General features: G+C 46.0%; 2 protein-coding genes across 4 annotated transcripts; one reads left to right on the forward strand and one right to left on the reverse strand.

Annotated features, from left to right (window-relative positions):
- Positions 1–9,667: 9,667 nt before the first annotated feature.
- On the reverse strand, positions 9,668–13,112 carry LOC139832425 (uncharacterized). The gene is made up of 2 exons (XM_071822184.1): positions 12,951–13,112; positions 9,668–11,110 (listed from the first exon to the last, which is right to left on the reverse strand). Exons 1-2 carry the CDS (start codon positions 13,110–13,112, stop codon positions 9,668–9,670), a joined length of 1,605 nt encoding a protein of 534 aa, XP_071678285.1.
- A 176-nt stretch (positions 13,113–13,288) lies between these two features.
- On the forward strand, positions 13,289–20,708 carry LOC127307644 (rab GTPase-activating protein 22). Of its 3 annotated transcripts, XM_051338387.2 has the most exons (12): positions 13,294–13,758; positions 14,348–14,446; positions 15,369–15,472; positions 17,040–17,194; positions 17,372–17,854; positions 17,948–18,070; positions 18,150–18,238; positions 18,326–18,526; positions 18,884–19,291; positions 19,760–19,843; positions 19,952–20,338; positions 20,420–20,708. In XM_051338387.2, the coding sequence occupies exons 1-11, from the start codon at positions 13,612–13,614 to the stop codon at positions 19,973–19,975; spliced, it is 1,917 nt and encodes a 638-aa protein (XP_051194347.1). In that variant the 5' UTR covers positions 13,294–13,611; the 3' UTR covers positions 19,976–20,338; positions 20,420–20,708. The 3 variants fall into 3 exon arrangements, with proteins under 3 accessions (XP_051194348.1, XP_051194346.1, XP_051194347.1); XM_051338386.2 differs by having other exon boundaries at positions 13,293–13,758; positions 17,040–17,854; XM_051338388.2 differs by lacking the exons at positions 19,760–19,843; positions 19,952–20,338; positions 20,420–20,708 and having other exon boundaries at positions 13,289–13,758; positions 17,040–17,854; positions 18,326–18,610; positions 18,884–19,034.
- The last annotated feature ends 835 nt before the right edge of the window (positions 20,709–21,543 follow it).

Below are 21,543 nucleotides of genomic sequence, written 5' to 3' on the forward strand. Positions count from 1 at the left end.
AACATTGATGCTATGTCTAAGGATGTAGTTGTTGATTACATTACGCACCATACTTAATGCAATTGTCTGTTGCTTTGCAACTTAATACTGGAGGGGGTTCGGATGATAACCTGAAGGTGGACTTTTTAGGCATAGATGCAGTTGGATGGCGGTCTATGTACTTTGTCGTAATGCCCAATTAAATCTCACTATACTCATCATGATATGTATGTGCATGGTCATGCTCTCTTTATTTGTCAATTGCCCAACTGTAATTTGTTCACCCAACATGCTGCTTGTCTTATGGGAGAGACACCTCTAGTGAGCTGTGGACCCCGGTCCAATTCTCTTTACTGAAATACAATCTACTACAATACTTGTTCTACTGTTTTCTGCAAACAATCATCTTCCACACAATACGGTTAATCCTTTGTTACAGCAAGCCGGTGAGATTGACAACCTCACTGTTTCATTGGGGCAAAGTACTTTGGTTGTGTTGTGCAGGTTCCACGTTGGCGCCGGAATCCCTAGTGTTGCGCCGCACTACATCCCGCCGCCATCAACCTTCAACGTGCTTCTTGGCTCCTCCTGGTTCGATAAACCTTGGTTTCTTTCTGAGGGAAAACTTGCTGCTGTGCGCATCATACCTTCCTCTTGGGGTTCCCAACGAATGTGTGAGTTACACGCCATCAGGAACGTACCCAGAACGATATTCGGAGCTTCCTGAGCTTCTTCTGGTTCTGGTTCCTTCCGGCGGCAGTACGGGCTTGACCCTGATTTGGCTTGGGCGCATTGGGGCGCTGAGCAGTGTGCATCTTGTTGGGACACTCCTTGGAGAAATGACCCGGCTGTCCGCAGGTGTAGCATCCATTGGTGGGGATGCAAACAGTGTTGTTCTGGCGGTTGTAGTTGCTTCCTCCAGAACGCTAAGGGTTGAAGTTGCGGTTGGGGTTGTTAGGGCGAGGTGCAGGGGTTGGTGCCCTCTGTGGCTGGGGCGCCGACTTGGGTGGAGGGAAACTGCGGGGTCGCTGAGTGCTGGAGCTACCTTGCTGCAGCATCGCCTTGCGCTTGCGGTTCTCAAACGCATTCTTGCGCTTGCTCTCAACCATGATAGAGGCATCTACCAGCGACTCAAGATCAGGGTATGGAACAGCCACCAAGATACTCTGCATCTCATCATGCAGACCGTTTAGAAAGCGGTCCTTCTTCTTCTCTTCGGTGTCGGTGTCTTCTGGAGCATACCTGGACAGAGTGGTGAACTTGTCCATGTACTCCACTACGGACATGCTTCCTTGCCTCAGATTCATGAACTTGTCCTTCATGAGCTTGATCAACCCAGAAGGAATGTGGGTCTTGCGGAACTTGGCCTTGAATTCCTCCCAGTTGATGATGTGTCCTTCAGCTTGAATAGCCTTGACATTTTCCCACCAAGCGCGTGCAGGACCAGAAAGGTAATGAGTGGCGAATAACACCTTCTCATCATTGCCGACTCCTGCAACCTCCAAGTTGTTCTCTATGGTGCGAAGCCAATCATCGGCGTCAAGGGGTTTAGTGCACTTGGCGAAGACACGAGGGTTGGTGCTTTGGAAATCTTTCAGCTTAGAGCGGGGGTCTCCATTTTCATTTCCACCATTATTGTTGTTGGCGTTTCCGGTAGCAAGCTGAGCTAGGTGCTGAAGGGTAGCAAGGTTAGCTTGGCACTCCGCACGGGTTGCCTCACGGTCTTCCATCATAAGGCGCAGAAGTTGCGCCATGGTTGGGTCCGGAGGTGGAGGGGGGTTTTGGTCTGACCCGCTGGCGTTTCCTCTACGGGTGTCAACCATCCTGAAGAAGGGTGGATTCAGATATTAATGGGGAAACAAAGAGATGGGCAACCACTTAAAAGGGGAGGGCTTGTTAAAAATGCAGAATTTTTGAAAACGGAAACACGCAAATGCAAAGTAGGCAAACGATAGCATAACATAGCAGGGTATCCTATTCGAATCAACTGAGCTTGTCATGTCTTCAATTCCTCGAGTCCGGTGAATCTGAGTTGTGGGAACATCGCCAAATATATAGGCTTGGAAGAGGATGAGATAGTAGAATAAGAACTTTCAAAGTCGCTAGAAATCAGAGGGGTGAGAATTAGAAGTTTTTTTTTGAAAGGGTAAGAAAGATAGAAGCTAACTTCTAGTATGTAGGAAAATAATTTTATTAAATAATTTTACCAAAGTAGTATTTTCCTAACTAACGCCCATGCTAACTAAGGTCTCCTACAGTCAGGATGGCTCTGATACCAGCTCTGTGGGGCCCAGGATTTACCAGTCCAGAACTCCTGTTATGCATACAATTTCACGATCCCAAGATCATTCCATCGTGAATACATAACCGAACTGATACCAGATTACATCATCCATTACAGTACCGAAATAACATTAATACGGAAGTCTTACATCATAGGCCATCAAGGCCGAAGTTCAACAAACAGCAGCGGAATTTATTTGACTCCAAACAGCGGTGGAGCCCAAGTCAGGTCTTTACCCTACAGGCGGCTGACTGGGAGAGCGTCCTAGTTCACGTCTTCGGCGTCGTACTCTTCTTCTTCGTAGTACTCCTCTTCAAAGTCTGACCAAGTAAATAGCCAGGACAACAATGCCAATGAGTACGTTTGAATGTACTCGCAAACCACCTTAGAGAGAAGTAAAGGATATGAAATATGGCAGTAGCAAGGAACATGCACTAAACTAAGGCGACAAGGAGCGAGAGGTGGTTCCTCTCGAGAGCATGAAATATCTGTATCTTCGTTGAAAACTTTTTGTAAACCATTTTATTTGCAGACTAATAGGTAAGGGTGACCCAATTTCCTTTCCGGCCATCTCATATGACCATCATCTTTCCAACTTTCCACCGTACCTCGCAGGTACCTTTCCACCAGTCCCACTGGCGTCACTTTCCCAAAACAATATTTGAGAAAACACTTTTATAAAACCAAAACTCCTTTTGATACACAGCACTTCCTTTCCCACGTCCATTGTCGCGGACACGGCTATTCGAATAGATTTTACACTCTGCAGAGGTTGTACACTTTCCCCACAAGATCCGAATACTCATCGTGTGGGCATCATCCCTGCATAATAACATATGCCACGACCAGTACTCGATCGTAGTTTTTCGCCTGCTCGCCTTAGCCTGAGACATGCCGAATGAGTTGTACCTCCCAACACCAGAGTCCGGGATGCCGTTTACCCAGGAGTTGCAAAGTCCCCGGCACACCCGATCCTCCGGAATGCCATCCAACCTTTTAGGCATCTTTCAATGGGAGCTCATAAGTTGTACCCCGCGTACCTGAAAAGGCAAATGGGTTGCGTCCCTTCTCATGGGAAGAACCCCGGTCGAAGCGTCCATGGTTGGACTGCCACTACACTTGCAGGACTCAAACTAAGGCGAGACAAACTACTACGCTACGCCCCGTCCCAGTAAAGGGTAATGTGGTTGTACTAGCTAGGTCCGGTGATGTACTCAGTCAACAAAAGGTTTTCGAAAACAATTTTTTCTTCACTTCTCTTGCTCCAAACAAGCTTTTTTTTGTTCAAAAGCATTTAATCAAAACCACACTTGGGCTGGGCTACCCCATTCCAAGGTTTTCCAGAAAAACCTTTTTGCTTGAAAACAATTTTCACAAATATTTTTCCAGGGCTCCCAACCTATAGTCCAATTTCTCTTTGTAAAGAGGCGACAAGGGTGATAAGGTGTTAAGCACCATATCTCTAGCAAGTGTTGGATCAGTAGGTATCACGAGGGCTGCACCCGTAAGGGTGGAATAATAAAACTTCGAGTGGCGGAACCACTCACATAAATAAATAAAAGACATGCAATTTAATAAAACCTGTGATAATGCAAGAGGAAGATAATTAGGATGAGACATGCATCAAGAGGTGGCTTTCCTTGATCAGCAAAGTGTCCCTGGTCTTCCTTTTCAAATCCCCCGAGATCACCTCCTCCTTCGTTTCCGGCGGTGTTCGAATCTAGCGTCGTAAAAAGAAAACAACAAGCCATACCCAATCAACAAACCACAACAGAATAATTCATACAAAAATTTGGGAAAATTAAATTATGTAAAGCTTTACTAATGCAAGCTACTGAAAGTGGTTTCACCCATTTATGATTTTTAAAACAAAAGATATGATTTTTGCAATTTCAGAATTGACTTAGGAACCATTTAAATGGTCTAAATCTTTCTGTATGTTACAAAAATGCATGCAGCATACCTACTGAAAGCTAATGACATGTAGAGAACACATGCACAAGAATCAACTGCAAACAATTTTTTAAATAATCTAGAAAAATTAAACAAGATAGTAACCAGAGCACACAAATAGCTAGGCACACTAGTATCAGAGCATTACCAACCCACACCAAGCATACCCCTGGATAGGTGAGACTAAACGTGAACTAACCCCACTGGTTTGGTATTTTTATGATTTGTAAAAGATTTTACAAAAATCAAATACTGAAAAGGTATGCTGTAATAAAACTTTTGGAATTAAACTACAACTCTGAAAAATATTTCCTTTGGCACAGAAATACCCTATCATTATGTCTTTCAGTAGCCCTTGGATTTGCTTCAATAAGATGTGTACTTTTTGAACTAAAAATCAGAGAAGAGCTCTCTGGACAAAATTTACTTTGCTAACCAAACAAAATCCAGGAAGCTTTTGCATGTGGGACCAGTGCCAAAATAAATCTATTTACTTCTAATCCAAAACAAAATTAACCTCATGCAAAAAGAATCTTTAATTCTCACACACCAATTAAAATACACAATCAGTAACATTTTAGGTTTCTATTTATCAACACCTTTTTACAACACTAAATCACATGCATGCAATTATTTGTGGTAGAGATTTCGCTCACGAGCACATAGCCGTTTGAACCATCAAATTTGAGTCCTCTAAGAATTTACAGAATTTCAGAAGCTACAACATATATTAGTGGCATATATTTTCTAATTTATAGAGAAAGGGGGCGCGGGCCGGAAGTGGCGGCTAGGCCCAGGTTGGCTCGCTAGCCAGCCCAAAGCCGTCCGCGAACACGCGGAAACCAGCGATTTAATCGGCGGGGACGTGGCCCTTGCCTCGTCAGCGCGCGGGCCCGCGGAGACATGCATGCAGGGGTGGGATCGCCACCCAACGGAGCTGCGAGCAAGCCCTAGCTTCGTCTGAGCAGTCGTCTGCTCACCTTGGGTCGCAGAAGCCGGCGGGAGCGGGCGCACTAGACGCGGCTGAAGGAGGGCTTCCGAGCGGTGGGCTTGGCGGACAAAACAGAGATGGCCTCCGCAGCGGTCGACGGCGACGCAGACGTCGGAGACGGGGACGGAGAGCTCACCTAGGGCGTCGAGGAGAAGCTGGGGAGAGTCAGTGAAGTCTCTGGTGTCTTGGTCGTCGACGGGGGCTCGCAGATCCCGCCAAGACGCTCCCCCGCAATGACTCCGACGATATTGGCGGGCATGCACGCGACCGGGACGAGGCTACGGCGACGTCGTGGTGGTGTCCTGGGTAAAAAGGAGAGAACGATTAGGTAGAGCTCAAGGAGGCTTGCTCAGCGGTGCAGAGAAAGAGGAGAACGGGTGGCGGAGACGACGACAACCATCTTGCAGCAAGGCGAGCAATGGCGCGGCCAGCAGGGAGGAGAGGAGTTCCTCTCCTCACGGGAGGTGGTATGGTGGTGGAAGGAGGTTCTGGTGGCGAAGTGGTTGGAGCGGAGGGGTCCTGCGCCGTTTTATACCGCGCCGGGCGGTGCACGGTGCACCGCGCCTTGGCGGGGATGACTGGGCGGCGGCAACAGCTTATTGGGCGATCTGGGCGGCGAGGCTACGCGTCGGAGACACGGTGACGGGTTTTGGAGGGAGGTGTGCGTCGGGGGCGCGAGGGACAGACGTGCACGGTCGCGTCCAGTCGCTGCCGCCAACTGTTCGACGGAAGTCCCGCGGCGGGGCTCGGTAGCATGCGCACAGTAGGGGTCGGTCAAGAGCTTGTCCGTGCGCGGGCGTCGTGGAGGAGGTCTCCTTGTCCACGACAGGGCAACCATAGACACTAGGACGGGAGCGTGGAGCGTGGAGCGGCCAGCGTGGCCGTGTCCAGGGCGATGCGTTCATCGACGGTTGGGGGTCGGCGCGCTGCAGGAGGGGTGATGGTGCACTGGAGGTTGGTCGAAGGAGAGAGGAAGGGTTGCAGTGGCGCCGAAGGCTGCTGTCCTCGTGACCTTGAGCAGCAGAGGGAAGAGAGAGGCGGGATGCATCCGTGCGGTTGTTCCAAAATGGAGAGGTGACGGGTGAGTCCTTGATTAGCTAGGGGAGGGACAGGAGAGGTGCTATGGAGGGTAGGGGCTGCAGGAGGGGCTGTTGCAGTCGTGCATGCTCTAGGTCTTGGCTGCACTTGCTTGGCAAGCTCACATGTGAGGCCAAGACAACAACTAGCCCCGGCCCTATCTCTCTCTCTATTTCTTTCTCACCCTCTCGATGTGGCAACGACATGCAAGTGCACATAGGTGCAGAAGTGTGGTGAGTGAGTGAGTTGAGAGAGGGATGGTTAAGCAGAAACAAAAAAATAAAAGGAAGAAAGTAAGAGGGAAAGCAAAATAATAAGCATATGGTCTAAATGACCATTACTTGCTCAAGTCAATTTTTCTTGGGATTATGGCATGGTCAACCTCACGTGAGATGGTCAATTCAATGACAAAAAAGAGAAGGGGTAAGTTGCACAAGGCTAGAGGAAGTTTCAGAATGTCGTTTGAGGAAAAAAAATGAAAAAGAAAGGGTGGAGAGAATTTTGAGGGAATCATGATCTTGGAAGATCATGATCACATGCATAAGGGTTTGTATCATGGTTTACTTAATTCAAACAAGAAATAAAGAGGTTCACATGTAGAAAAGGGGTTTTAGGTTTTTTTAGTTATTTTTTTTTTGACGGGGGAATAGAGATCTATTACTCAACTTGCACAGCAAGATCACTGGCAACAATGTTTGTTACACAACTGGGGGCAGAGTCCACCCAGTAAAAGTCAGACGCAGCTGACTTAACACCAACCTTTGCAAGCTCATGAGGTGCAGAGTTGCACGCACGACGGCAAAAGGAGAAACTAAAATTTTGAAACTCAGCAGCACATTTCTTCCTTGCCTCCATCGTCGATGGCCATAAGGCGGACCGGTCCAGCTCCTCACTTCTCAGCACCCGAACCAGATTTGAGCAGTCTGATTCAAAAATGACCTTTCTTGCGCCCACCGCAGCAGCACCCTTCACAGCGGCGATGCAGGCCAGAGTCTCAGCGTGCAGGGGATCCCGGAGTAGACTCAGCCTCCCAGCCCCTGCTGCGACAAACTCCCCCCGGTGATTGCGGATTATAAAACCCCAGCCACCAGTGCCTGTAGCCTCATGAAAGGCTCCATCAAAGTTCACCTTCATGAAGTCCTCCTTCGGCTTCTCCCATATAGATGTATCAGGTGGTTTTGGAGGTTTGGGTGGTGGGCGGAGAGAGCTGAAGTCCAGCAGATGCCTCTCCACATTGCCGATAATCTCAGAGGCGCTTTTGATCGACTCGCCCGCATTGACCTTGTTCCTGACGCCCCACCATTCCCACATCAGCACGAGAGCCTTGAGTTGCACCTCCTCCTCACAGGTCCACAAGCACTCCAGCATTGCTTGAGCCGAGTTGCAATCCATCAGCTTGCATCTGGTATCACTGAGGCCTAATTGCACCCAGCACTCCTTTACTTTTTTGCACTTGAGGAACACATGGCCACCATCCTCATCAAGGCGATTGCAGACGGGACACTTGGTGTCAAGGTTGACTCCCACCCGCTTGATCTTCATACGATTAGCCAGGCTATTGTGGGCAAGGCGCCACACAAACATCTTCAGCTTGCTTGTTCCTTTTAGATCCCAAATTTTCTTCCACTCAAACTTGACAACGCTGCACCCCCTAGCAGCCTTGGAGCTAGTCGCATCCTTTCCTTTCTTTCTATCCCTGATTTTGACTCCCACCTTGTATGCAGCCTTAACCGAGAAAGCACCCCTTGCATCAAAATGCCAGGCCAGCAGGTCCTCCATCCCTTCCCCAATGCCAATGGAAAGTATTGTCTTGGCGTCCTCTGCCTCAAACAGCGAATGGACCAGCTGCTCATCCCAGCCACCCGTCGCAGAATTCAGAAGTTGAGAGACGAGCTTTATCTCCACATGTCTCGACCCATTCCTTGGCCTACGCGTATCACCAACAGGAAGCCAAGGGTCGTCCCAGATGTTGATGCTGTCCCCCTTCCCCACGCGCCATACCAGACCCTCCTTCAACAGAGCGACACCTTTCAAAATACTACGCCATGTGTAGGATATGTCGTGCTTCGGGGTAGCATCAAGAATGCTTCCCTCTGGGAAGTACTTCGCCTTAAGTAACCGGCCGCAAAGGGAATCAGGGTTAAGAAGCAGGCGCCAGCCTTGGCGAGCAAGCATCGCCATGTTGAAAATATGGGGTTCTCTAAATCCTAACCCTCCCTCATCCTTTGGTTTTGACAGCAGCTCCCATCCAAGCCAGTGGTGCCTCTCCTCATCCTGGTTATTCCACCAATACCGACACACCATAGAACTCAGCTCATCACAAAAAGTTTTTGTCAGGTCGAAGCACGACATAGCAAAGATAGGGATTGCTTGCGCCACTGCTTTGACAAGGATCTCCTTTCCAGCCTTTGAGAGGAACTTTTCCTTCCACCCTTGGATCTTCTTCCACACCTTCTCGAGGAGGTAAGCAAAGGCCTTGCTCTTAGATCTGCCTAGATAGACAGGGAGGCCGAGGTAGCGCTCATTGTGAGCTTCAACACTGATTTGGAGCCCATTTAGGAAACGGCGCTTCCCAGCAATTGCGGTCCCTTTGCTGAACATAACCGCAGACTTCTCCTTATTTATCATCTGCCCAGAAGCCCCCTCATACAGCCTGAGGATACTCTGTAGCTTTTTTACACTCGCCTCATTGACTTTCATGAAGACCAGTGAGTCATCGGCAAAAAACATATGATTGATCTTTGGAGCATTTGGACAAATTTGAACACCTTCAAGTGTGCCTTCCTCCGCTGCTTTTTGGAAAAGGCAGGAGAGCCCTTCAGCACAGATAATGAACAAGTACGGGGACAAAGGACACCCTTGCCGGAGTCCTCTATGTGGATTAATAACCTCAGTGAGGTCCTGGTTCACTTTGACCCTATAGGAGACAGAGTGCACACAATTCATGACTAGAGCCACCCAGCCAGTAGGGAACCCCATCTTCCTCATGATGTTCTCAAGAAAATGCCACTCCACCCTGTCGTAAGCTTTGCTCATGTCAAGCTTGACAGCAGCAACCCCATCCCTGCCCCCTTCCTTTTATGCATGAAGTGGGTTATTTCGTATGCGACCAGAATGTTGTCCGAGATCATGCGCCCAGGCACAAAGGCGCTTTGGCTCGGAGAAATAATATCATCCAGGATAGGCTTCATCCGGCACGCCACCGTCTTGGCCACAATCTTGTAGATGGTATTGCACAAACTAATCGGCCTCAAGTCCTTCAAACAATCCGGCTTCTGCACTTTAGGGATAAGGACAATCACCATCTCGTTCCATCCTGGCGGCATAGCCCCTCCATTCAGCACCCCAATCACCTCCGCCTGCACTTTCTCCCCGACAAGGTTCTAGAATCTCTTGTAGAAAATCGCTGGCATGCCATCAGGCCCTGGGGCCTTGAGGTCCCCAATAGAGTTGAGGGCATCATTGATATCGTCCAGACAGAATTCTTTGGAGAGATGTGCCTGCATTTCGGTAGTGACCAGCGTGGGAACGCTTGTCAGCAGCTCATCCTCCCCAACACCTGCGCTAGACACAAAAAGTGACTGATAATAGTTAGCTATAAAGCTCTTCAGCTCCTCTTCTCCCTCCACCACACCCCCAGAATCATTTTTAAGCCTTTTAATCAGATTTGTTCTTTTCCTCTCAGAGGCACACGCATGAAAGAAACTTGTATTCTGGTCCCCATCTTTGAGCCAGTGGGCATGGGCACCCTGCTTCCAGTAAATATTCTTTTGGTCTTGAAGCTTGCTCAGCTTATATTTTAGCAAGTGCTCCTTGTCGACCTGGGCCTGGCAGATATTTTCCTTTCTGCACCGAGCGAGGTCCTTCTTTGTCTTCTTTATCCGATTCTTCAGGTCTCCTAGCACCTCCTTGCTCCAGTAGTGGAGGTCACGACCAACACACCTGATGGCCTCCGCAACCATGGAGTCCCCTGAAAGAATAGCCAGGGACCAGGCATTCTTCACGACATCTTCGCAGTCCCCCTCCTCCAACCACCTAGCCTCAAACTTTGGTTGCTCCGCCACCGAGTAACTTCTCTGCTGGATTTCAGGTTCCAGCAACACAATGATAGGCCTATGGTCCGAGTGGCGTGGGTCGCCATTGATGACTTTGTAACCAGGGAAGTGCAGCCTCCAATCCATACTAGCCACAGCCCTGTCCAGTCTCTCTCTAATATACATACTGGCATCTAGGCTGTTGTTGCGCCACGTATAGGGGTCACCCGAGTACCCCAGATCATCCAGTCCACAAAACTCGAGAGCTTCCCTAAATTTTTCCATGCAGGCTTGAGATTTTGCCTGCCCGCCCTGCTTCTCACTCGGAAAGAGAACCTCGTTGAAATCCCCCAGACAAAGCCAGGGGAGGGAAGAGTGGCCATGGAGCATCCGGAGAAGCTTCCAGGTCTTGTCCTTTTCCCCAGACTTGGACTCACCATAAAGACCAGTCAATCTCCACTTGAAACCATCCTCGCTTATGACGTCCGCATCAATATGATACCGAGACATCGTAGGCTTGACAAACAGCTGCACCCCCTCCTTCCAAAAGATCGCTAGGCCCCCACAACGGCCTTCGCAATCACGAACTTCCATGTGTTTCATATTTAAACGAACTCTAGTCTTCTCCAACTCCCCTCTGTCAAGCTTTGTCTCCGACAGAAAGAGAATATCGGGCCCTTCTTCCCGCTGGAGCTCCAGCAGGCCAATCATTGCCGGCTGGTTCCCAAGCCCCGGCAATTCCAAGCTATGATCCTCATTGATCCTTGCAGGGCTGAATAGGCAGCCCCGCGTCTATCGTTTAAGGTTTTTTTAGTTATTGACACACAATGAATTTTTCACAAGTAACCAACACACACATCCTACACTCAATGCAAGATCAACTATATGCATGCAAATTTTGAAGATAGAAAAAGTTTTTTGTTGGCCCAAAAATTTGTATTCCAAAATGTAAACAAATGCACAAAAGTTGGGTTGTTACACCAGTCCCACGAGGTTAGTGATTATTGAGTTACCAAATTTATTTGGCGGGCATGTTTAGCTCTAAATTTCAATCATGCTTGAGTTTTGTGTATTGTGTCTCTCTTTTTAACTCCGCAAGACCGAAAGTTTAAATCCCTCTCAAGATTTGCAATAAGTATATGCCCAACTATTTTTGTTTTCGATCCGAGTCCATCCCATGTACGCTCAAATCCGCAGTCTGGAATATCCGCATTTGAATTTAAAGCTGGTCAAAATCGGTTGTGATCCGAATCCGAGAAAAAATATACGCAAAGGATATGGTATAAGCAAAATCCGATCCGATCCATTTACACGATCTGGCGCATGTAAATTTGGGCAAACAAAATTGTGTGTTTTTACTTTTAAAATCATGTAGTAGTAGATTTTCCTTATATTCTTGGTACGAGTTTTCTATCTACCAAGTTACATTCCATTACACATTATTTACGTAATTTGGAACATGTAATTTTAGAAAAATTAATACTGATACGGAGTATTTGGATCCGTTGTATAATAGATTATGTTTCTTTTCAATGTGTCTTGTTTGTTTGTTTGTTGCTAATTATAAAGGTAGCAAACTAAACATTTTTTAGATCAACATATCAAACTAAACATGTAGCCTATCTATAAAGCTCGATAGTAATTTCATCTAAGGATTCGTGTTTTTCCCTGGCACATATCATCTTATTTTTTCGATAAAGAGAATATATTAATATTAAAAGATACCAATTACATCTAGACTCTGCAACAACGCACCACCGTAATGGTAGTATGGATGCACGCAGCCAAAAAAGAAAAAATAAAACTAAGAAATAAAAGTCCCGCCATAGTATCCCAGGCCTAGCAGCATCAGTACATCCACCACCAAGATAACACCTGAAATACAAACTCTCCAAAAGCGATGCCTCCAAGAAGGGAATAGTGCATCAGCGCCATCGTCACCCGATCAAAGATTTTAGGTTTTCACCCTGTAGATAGTCCCCACTCTCAAAACAATGCCTCCAACAAGGTCATTGCCAGACACAACCAGTTAAGGCCAGGCCTTGGGTTTCCACCCTGAAAGGTAGAACTCTGAACTTCACCTGTGCTGTCGTCCTCACTTTCATACCACTTTTGCGAATACCGAAACGCCAAGAAAGCTCCTCAACATCGCGAGCTAATCCCCCAATCCCGCCTTCATGATATATTCTGCTTCTGACTTCACCATGGACCAAAAGTCTCTTGATGTCAAGACGGAATAGGGCTTCACGCCGCTCCCTCCGGAACCAAACGGTCGGAATAAAAGCATGGGTGCGCGTGACCGAATACCACCCGATCTCATGAACTCCAGGCAAAAGATGCACTGTTACATTCGCTGTCGGAGCCTTCCGGAACTCATCACTTCGGCTAGATGAAGAAAGATCAGCATCCGGAACGTCTTCATCTTCGCGAAAGAAGAACCCTAGTACCACCACCATGAAAGCCGGAACGGCCGCCCCCACGCTGCCGCCATGACTGGGAACCACGGTCCATCTTCCTCCTTCAACCCGGCCGGTGGAGGCCGGCAGCCATCGGGATAGTGGCTACGCACGCCCACGACGTGGAGACGGCTGGCTGCTGCCCGCCTCAATGCCGCCGCCTCGCGACCATGTACCTTACCACCGCTGCCGCCCTTCCTCCCCGCCAAGATCTGCCACACCACCGCGTCCCCCGCCATGATCCGGGTGATGTAGCCGAAGGCCACCACCACCAGACCTGTCGTCCCCCTGAAGGACCCCGCCTTCGCGCGAAGGGGAGTCCATGGGCGCGCCACCATCGCCACATATCATCTTATAATTGAAAAAGAATTTGATTTACGATGAATTGAAAATTAGTTTAGTGAAATGAATTACTAATGGAAGGCAATTGAATTTCCATATAATTTGTAGATGCAATTCCCATATTTGAACAGTACTAATTTGTTAGGTCGTTGGAAATACCCTCTACCTGCACGGAGAGGTTCCTTGCTTCCTCCACTCTTCCTCTTGTCTCTCTCCCACGTCTCCCAGCCAAGCAACCGCGCCGGTCGACGGAGACCATTCCTTCGTTCCCAGGCGGCGGCTAATCTCTGCTTCATTCTCTTCGAACACTAAGATCAGGGCAGAGGCGAGCTCGCTAGGGAGCAGTTAGCGCGCGGCGACCAGGCCGTGGACTCGTACTAGCAGCGATTCGGATCCCCCGATTCATTCGATTTGCCTGCGCCGGAGATCCAACTTCCCCTGTCTCCGTGCCTCGCCGGAGAGGGGAAGGAGATCCGACCGAATCGGACTCCATCCATGTCCCAGCCCCGCAGGCCCAGCAGTACTGCCGGCGGGGATTCCATCAGGTCATGGATCATGTGCGGCGGCCACCTCCAGCGCGGCGTCGGCTCCCTCGTCCGCGAACACCCCTGCGGCGGGGGCCCCGACCCCTACTACCTCAAGGTTTCCTATCCTTTCAATACACATACCATAGTTATCCCTTCTTCGATTCTGCTCACTACTGTATGTATATGTGTGAGTCTATATATGCCAATGCCATCACACCAGTAATGCTCACCATTAGTGGCAATGATTGCTGCAGCACTTGAGCTTCTTAACTAATCTTCTAAATCTAGCTAGCCACTCTTCTCAGCAGTACATTTGGCATAGAACATAGACTGTCTTTTGCTTCTTCATACACATGTGCACAGCTCGATGCATACTCACCTCTCTTGCTTCGGATAATCCCTCTCTCTTTTCCTGCAATTCCACAGCTTGATCACAACTCCCATCTTCAATTGTACTAGTACTGTATGCCAATGCCATCAGGGAGGGTAATAATCCTCTTTATTATCAATGCTTGCTGCACCACTTGAGCTTCTCGGCTCCTCATATAAATGTCGCTATCTGATCTTCTTCTCAATCTGTGTTTCTATATTTAGCCTGCAGCATACACTCTTATGTTTTTCATTATACACACGCGCGCACACTACCATTCATGGTCACTTCTTTTGCCTGCCAGTACTCACATTTCCTTTCTGCATTTCTACAGGGGGGCAAGATGCTCAGGCCAGAGAAATGGAACGCTTGCTTCGATACCGAAGGAAGGGTCACAGGGTTCCATAAGACCCTAAAGTTCATCGTCTTGGGAGTGAGTTCACTAACTGATACCGTTCCTTTCATGCTTGAAAGACTTATTTCATCTTGCTGCACCTACGCACACCTGAGGCAGATCATACCAGGATGATGTATCATGCACCCTGAAAACCCAGGGAAATTTGATGTTAATTTAACACGCTGATCAGGCCTTAGATAGTTAATTTCACAAATGGATCTCACCTTAGACAGCTATCTTGTCACACTATATTCATGCTGTATCCTGTACCAGGAAATTACCGCACCCTATTTCTCTTGACGCATTGATCTCACCTTAGATACTTAATTGGTATCACATTAAATACTTTCTTAATTCACAAATGCTTCATAGATCTAATTTTCATCTTCTTGTACCTTGTACACATGTGTGCCTTTATCATGCATATGTTTTTAGCCTTTCACACAACGTCTTGAAAATTCTATGCCCCAGCACAGTTATATATGGACTGGTATTCTGTACCAGAACCCAGGAAATGTCACTTGGCTTACATATTTCATTTGGCACATTGATTTTGCCTTAGACATTACTTTTTACACGTTGATCTGATCTTACACAGTTAAATTTGACACATGGTCTCACTTTAGAGGATCCGCTGACCGAGACAACAATTTTTCTGATGCTTCACATTTGATGCACCATTCATCTGCTAATAGGAAGTTTGGATTAACTGTGCTGATTGTAATAATTTTTGCATTTCTTAATTAATTATACGGATCTTTTTTGGTCTGGGTGATTCTTGAATTTGCACAATAAGCCAGATGAATCAGATTACTTTGTCACTGTCATTTTGATGTACACCATTTCAACATGAACCGAAGCATGTTCCATCCTACAGCTGTGTGTAAACAAAGAAAGCACACCGACACCTGTCTTCTGCTTTTAACAGCAACTATTGACCTCCATTATCGATGTGCAGGGTATGGATCCCTCTATCCGAGCAGAAGTTTGGGAATTCCTTCTTGGATGCTATTCCTTAAGTAGCACAACAGAGTATAGGAGGAAACTAAGAGCTGCTCGAAGGTTTGATCTCGTTCTCTGTTAAGTCCCATGGCTTTAGAAGTTTGACTGGCAAATTAGTTTTCTATTTGCTTATCTTCAATAATAGCTGTATTAGGCATTGATTTGGCTATTTATGCATTATACCGAAACTGGAAGCGCTGTAGCTAAATCTCCCCATCCTTTCCAGTTTCCTCGTTGTCTTCTATATATAAAGCATAAAACCACTGCCGAAGGCTACAGTTGTCCATTGGTTTGTACTTGTGTGTAGAACATGGGAGATAACGGCTGCTACATTTGATGTAATTGGCTCCATGATTGTCACTGTGAACTAGGCAATCATGGAACCTGACAGACGCATGGCCGGTAAGGCGCACACCAAACTGTTCCCTCAGGTGAACTTGAAAGGCTGATTTGAACAACAAATTAGCGAGATCAATCTCGATACCAATTAGAGATAGAGTAGCTCTACTTCTACACTTCTGTAGTAGAGAAAAACAGGTAAGCAGGTTCCGGAGATCCTAGCAGTAGAGCTCAGGCAGAGAAGGCTGGGGAGATGCTGGCAATAGAGCATATGCAGAGCTGGTTGGGGAGACCATAGCAGTGGCAACACAGGTAGATGAGGTGAGGGAGAACAAAAGAAGAACATGGAAGACAGTGGAGAACAGAAGAACAGAGATAGAAGAGACAACTGACTAGGGTGGAAAGAAGGAATGGAACAAAGGCAGGAGACAGCCACCCAGGAAGGTAGTGGACAGAAGCCTGTTGGAGGAAGCATGCCTGTGGCAGCGTTCGCAACGGGTGCAATGGGGGCAGCAGTGCTGTCTAGGACTCCATCCTGAATGCTTTTGCGCCTACTCGCTCCGTGACAAGCATAATTGGCTCGATAACTGAATATATTTGTGCAGTCCACCTCACATGCAGTTTTGTGCTTCAACAGTGTACTCTACACTTTAAGGCTTAGGTCCCTTCATCCCCTTGATGGCTCAGAAGATATTATGTGTTACATACACAGAGAAAATGAAATACGGGGAATCTAACTTACACGATTGATAGGTAGCTTGGGTGAACAATCTACATAAGTTTCTTGCTTCACCCCCGCCAGTATATAATAAGTTACCATAATGCATGCCATCCATGCCAAATATTAAATGTGTGCATCTTCATGTACATGGCAGATGATATCAACCAGACTCAAGTTCAGAATCTACCATGAAGGGCTATCATATCCATTGCCACAGACTCATATCGTTAGCCAACTAATTTTTATTCCTTGAACCATTACCGGCCAATGATTATCTATTCCTTAGTGGTGCTACAAGGATTCTAGTTTCAGTCTAGGAGGTACTTTGCATGATTTTGTACCATAATATTATACTCTAGCTGATTATACAGTTATTTTTTTCCTAACACCTAGAGGCTGGAGTGTTTTACATTTATTGCTTTTACATTGCTATTTGTTCATAGAAGGCTGATTAATTCAAACTTCTGTGTTTAACCGGAATGGTTTACCATTTCTGGTTTTACACATGCGAGCAGTGGGCATTTTCGGAAGCGCCTAACCTCATGCTTTTTTTCTATTTCTATGAAGGGAGAAATATCAGTGTTTAGTTAAGCAGTGCAAGAGTATGCACCCAAGCATTGGTACAGGTGAGCTCGCATATGCTGTTGGCTCGAAGCTGATGGATGTCAGGACTACGTCGAAAGAAACCGACTGTAGAGAAGAAGTTAGCACAAGTCAACGAGGTACAAAACACACACCTGGCAGCACAGTAGAAAATTCTAACTTAAATTATGACTCTGGTGGCACACCACTGTCACAAGAAAGAAACAGCTGTAGCAAATCGGTTGAACTAGTTGGTTTCAAAGTACATAATGATAGCTCTGCATATAATTCTTCCAAATTAATGGTATCATCCACAGCGGTGAATAGTTGCTTGTCAGACTCTGGGGATTGCAGCGACATGGGCGAACCAAGATATGACAGTGAGACCTTCATGGAGTATCCCTCCCTGCCTGCTGCAAACTTGTTCTCAAAGGCTAGCGGGGATGCCAATGGAATCGACGAAAGCCTTTGCAGTTTCCCGGTTCCTGAAGATAGGTTAAGGCAACGTGACGAACGCATGCACAGCTTCCAAATCAATAATAACATAGATCTCATTATAGAGTCCAATCCCAGTGATCTGTTCCGGGCTAGCAACAGTGACTCAGCCATCTTTCACTCAGACGCGTTCAAACAGGATAGATGGTTAGACGATACTACTGGCTACAACAGTGAAATAGTAGTAGATTCTTTGAAGATATCTGATGCACCAGAAGCAGATTTTGTCCATGTAACCAACTCCGACAGTCCGGTTACCAACAAAGACAGAGTCGCCGAATGGCTGTGGACACTTCACAGAATTGGTATGCTTATCTTTCTCTCCTCACACCACACAATTAATATGGCCTATTATGATTGTCGTATTGTGTTCTAACGATCAAAAATGTCTCGTGCAGTGGTAGATGTTGTCAGAACAGATAGCCATCTTGATTTCTATACAGAATCGAGAAATATGGCTAGGATGTCGGATATACTTGCGGTTTATGCATGGGTTGATCCTTCCACTGGATACTGCCAAGGTTTGCATACTTCAATGGAGCATTACATCATTTTACTTCGATTAATTAAACTTAACTAAATGGTATAAGTTGATTGTAGGTATGAGCGATCTGCTTTCCCCTTTTGTTGTCCTATACGAGGATGATGCAGATGCCTTTTGGTGTTTTGAGATGCTACTGAGAAGGATGGTAATTATTAGCAACTATCTCAAATGATAATGCCATCTGTTAGGTTGCATGATTTAATGCATGTAATAATCTTTTGTTGCACCTCAGCGTGAAAATTTCCAGATCGAGGGACCAACAAGAGTTATGAAGCAATTGGAATCATTGTGGAAGATAGTGGAATTGTCAGATACGGAGTTATTTGAGCATTTATCAGCAATTGGTGCTGAAAGCCTTCATTTTGCTTTCCGGATGCTGCTAGTGCTTTTTCGTCGAGAGCTATCTTTTGAGGAGTCGCTCAGCATGTGGGAGGTCTGTCAGGCATTTCCATATGTGATTTGGACGGTTTCTAGTTTCTATATAGAATTTTTTTTCTTTGGATGCAAAAATTGTTAGGTGAGAATTCTTTGAAATAGTTAATGTTTGTGACAAGGTTGTTTTACCTGCATTGCATAATCTACAAATTAAATGTGGTATTTGGCCTTACAGTAATCACAGTTAATGTTCGTGACAAGGTTGTTTTACCTGCATTGCATAATCTACAAATTAAATGTGGTATTTGGCCATACAGTAATCACAGCGAAGTACCCACATAATTCAATTAATATGTTTAAATGCTCTTCATAGTATAGTCGTGTTCTGTTAACTAACTGTGATTTGTGTCTTCAGATGATGTGGGCTGCTGATTTTAACGAAGACGCAATCAGGAATTTAGAAGAGAACTGCCTAGAACCGTTGCTAGTAGATGCAAAGAAGGATTTGTCATGCGAGGTCAAAGAAGAGCACCGGGTGAACAAGTTCACTAGAAGAAAATCCAAAAGCAGGAGATTCTATCGTAGAAACGGTGAAATGCGTGGGTCTTGCAACCATGGAGTGAAGTCTAGCACACAAAATCCTCTGTGTGGCTTGTCAGGTGCTACCATCTGGGCAAGGCATCAGCAGACGCATCATTTGAGCACAAATGTTTTGACAAAGAATGGAGACAATGAACTGCCTATATTCTGTGTTGCAGCAATTCTGATAATCAATCGACACAAGATTATCAGAGGTACACACTCGATAGATGATACTATCAAGGCAAGTCCAGTCACTACTCTCTTTTCAATCTCCTGTCACTATTTTTTTTTCATTCTTGAGTCACTGCTTGTTCTCATGTTATTTAAAGCCTTTGGTCCATGATCTACTAATACTTATTCGCAGTAGACCTTGTGAAGTGTTAAATATCGTTCTGATGCATTTTGATGAGTTAAGTTTTTGTAAGGTAGACGAGTTATGGTTAGGACTGCATATTTCTGTTTTGATAGGTCTGTAAGGTAGACGATTTATGGTTGGATATAATTATGTTTTTTTTCTGACACATTTGCAAGTTATGACAGCCACTAGTCATTCTCTATATAGTAGGTCTCGGTGTAAAAGTTGCTCTCCTGCTGAAATTGGATGGATTTTGGTGTGCCAGTTTCATCAAGTTTAGATCTACTGCAACTGTATTTGTATATACATACTCCTTTTGTCTTTCCGGAATTGATCTTGTCAATTTTTGTTCAGATGTTCAATGACAATATACTGAAGATTAATGTGAAAAGATGTGTGCGCATGGCTGTCAAGTTGAGGAAGAAGTACTTGCACAAGGTAAACTCCGATATGGACACATCTAAGATTTAAATTCCTCGTGGACATGAGCATCATCCACACATGACATAGTTTTCTTTATTACTGTTCTTGTCTCTTGGATTACAGTCGCTTAAAGGAGGTCTGGAGTAGTGATGAGGAAGGAACTTGAAGAATTCAAGTTTCCCCTTAGAAGAAAAAAACATGATTAAATACTGAAGATCAATGTAAAGAGATGCCTGTGCAATGGCTGTCAAGCTGAGGAAGAAGAGCATCATCCACTCACTACATTAGTCGGGCTTTTGAGTACAACTTTGCTTGTCTCCTTGATTAGTCACTGAAAAGAGGTCTGGAGAGGTCCGGAGTCATGGGAAAGGAACTTGAAGAATTCATGTTCCCCCTTATAGAGAAAAAAAACATAATTATATCCAACCATAAATCCAATGTCAAAGGAGGGCGAAGTTGAAGCAGCGTGTCTTGAGCATGTCCAGGACTATCTGGACTATCTGTTTCAAGGTAGATATAAAGCAAATCTATCTCTGCTTCTCGTGTTGGCCTCAGATAATAGTTGACAGATTTTTGCATACCTTGTTTCAGCCTTTCAGGGAATGTGTACATAAGAGCATGGGTATACTTGGTAACAGTTGTAGATGCGGCGTTGGAAGCGGGAAGTGTAAAGAAAGGGATCCCGCAATGTCTGCTGTGATTGTTTCTTTTGTACAATAGTGACGACACTGATGATGCTATTTATAAATTCTTGACCGCCGGTGTCTTGTCGAAATGAAACAGAAAAAAGGAATGTAAAATGGGTATAAGTCTATTTAACGGATCTATTAGTTCATTCATTCAATAGAGAATAACAGGAAGAGCCTGGTTGTCGCGGACAGTGTTGTGTTTATCTGTTGACATACTTGCATTTCTCCCAGGATGGTGATTTTCTAGGAAATATAAAAGGTGATTATCTTAACCAAGATGCGGATTATTTTTTCCGCAAACAACCCTGTTTCACTAGCCACACCAAAATAGAACTGTCCTAAAATATCAACAGTTGCATCATGATGTAGGGATGATAAATTATACTACCACATCAACATCCCTTTCTTCATTGCTCGTCCAACGGTTTAATAAATCGAACACTGCCACCTCCCCTCGCATCGGACTGCGGTCGCTCATCGAAGAGTGCACAACTTGCCCGCTGAAGAGGTGCTTGTCCAGGTGGACTCTGCTCAGGAAGATCACCTGCAATGTCCTTATTGTTCGCACAAACAACAATATGGGGCTGTCATTGAATGGATGTTGTGAAAGAAGAATTCTAGCTCAAAACTAGACAATGATTTGTTGTACTTACACTTAATTACCACAATCAGTTTCACGGGCGTTCTCTGGTCTCTTGATCACCCTTAGGAGTTGTTTGGTTGCAAGTGATAAATATACCAGGGAGCCAAATTCCAACATGGGTTTCTTAGGGCTTGTTTGGATGCACCCAATCCCGAGAGGATCCGCGTGTTTTCCCTTGGCAAAAAAACACGGGCTGATCTGCCCCGGGAGAACCCACCGTGGCATTTGGTTGTCTTCGAAGGGAGGGAACCCGAAACCTCTCCACGCCTTTCCCTGGGAGAACGATCCACTAGTCGGGACGTCGGGGAAGAATTCCTCGGCTCGCGACAGAGAAGCGACGGCGCTGGGCGCAACTCCTCCCGCCTCCCAATTTCTTCCTTATG

The sequence above is a fragment of the Lolium perenne genome, chromosome 6 (assembly GCF_019359855.2).
Source record: "Lolium perenne isolate Kyuss_39 chromosome 6, Kyuss_2.0, whole genome shotgun sequence".
NCBI lineage: Eukaryota > Viridiplantae > Streptophyta > Magnoliopsida > Poales > Poaceae > Lolium > Lolium perenne.

What these genes read in the sequence shown, in the direction of transcription:
- LOC139832425 (XM_071822184.1), bottom strand. Translation starts at nt 13,112, where the DNA reads ATGGTGGCGCGCCCATGGACTCCCCTTCGCGCGAAGGCGGGGTCCTTC. An exon ending in AGGGCGGCAGCGGTGGTAAG is followed by an intron (nt 11,111 to 12,950) that starts GTACATGGTCGC and finishes CTTAAACGATAG; the next exon opens with ACGCGGGGCTGCCTATTCAG.
- LOC127307644 (XM_051338386.2), top strand. Translation starts at nt 13,612, where the DNA reads ATGTCCCAGCCCCGCAGGCCCAGCAGTACTGCCGGCGGGGATTCCATC. An exon ending in GTGGACACTTCACAGAATTG is followed by an intron (nt 17,855 to 17,947) that starts GTATGCTTATCT and finishes TGTCTCGTGCAG; the next exon opens with TGGTAGATGTTGTCAGAACA. An exon ending in GGAAGAAGTACTTGCACAAG is followed by an intron (nt 19,844 to 19,951) that starts GTAAACTCCGAT and finishes CTTGGATTACAG; the next exon opens with TCGCTTAAAGGAGGTCTGGA.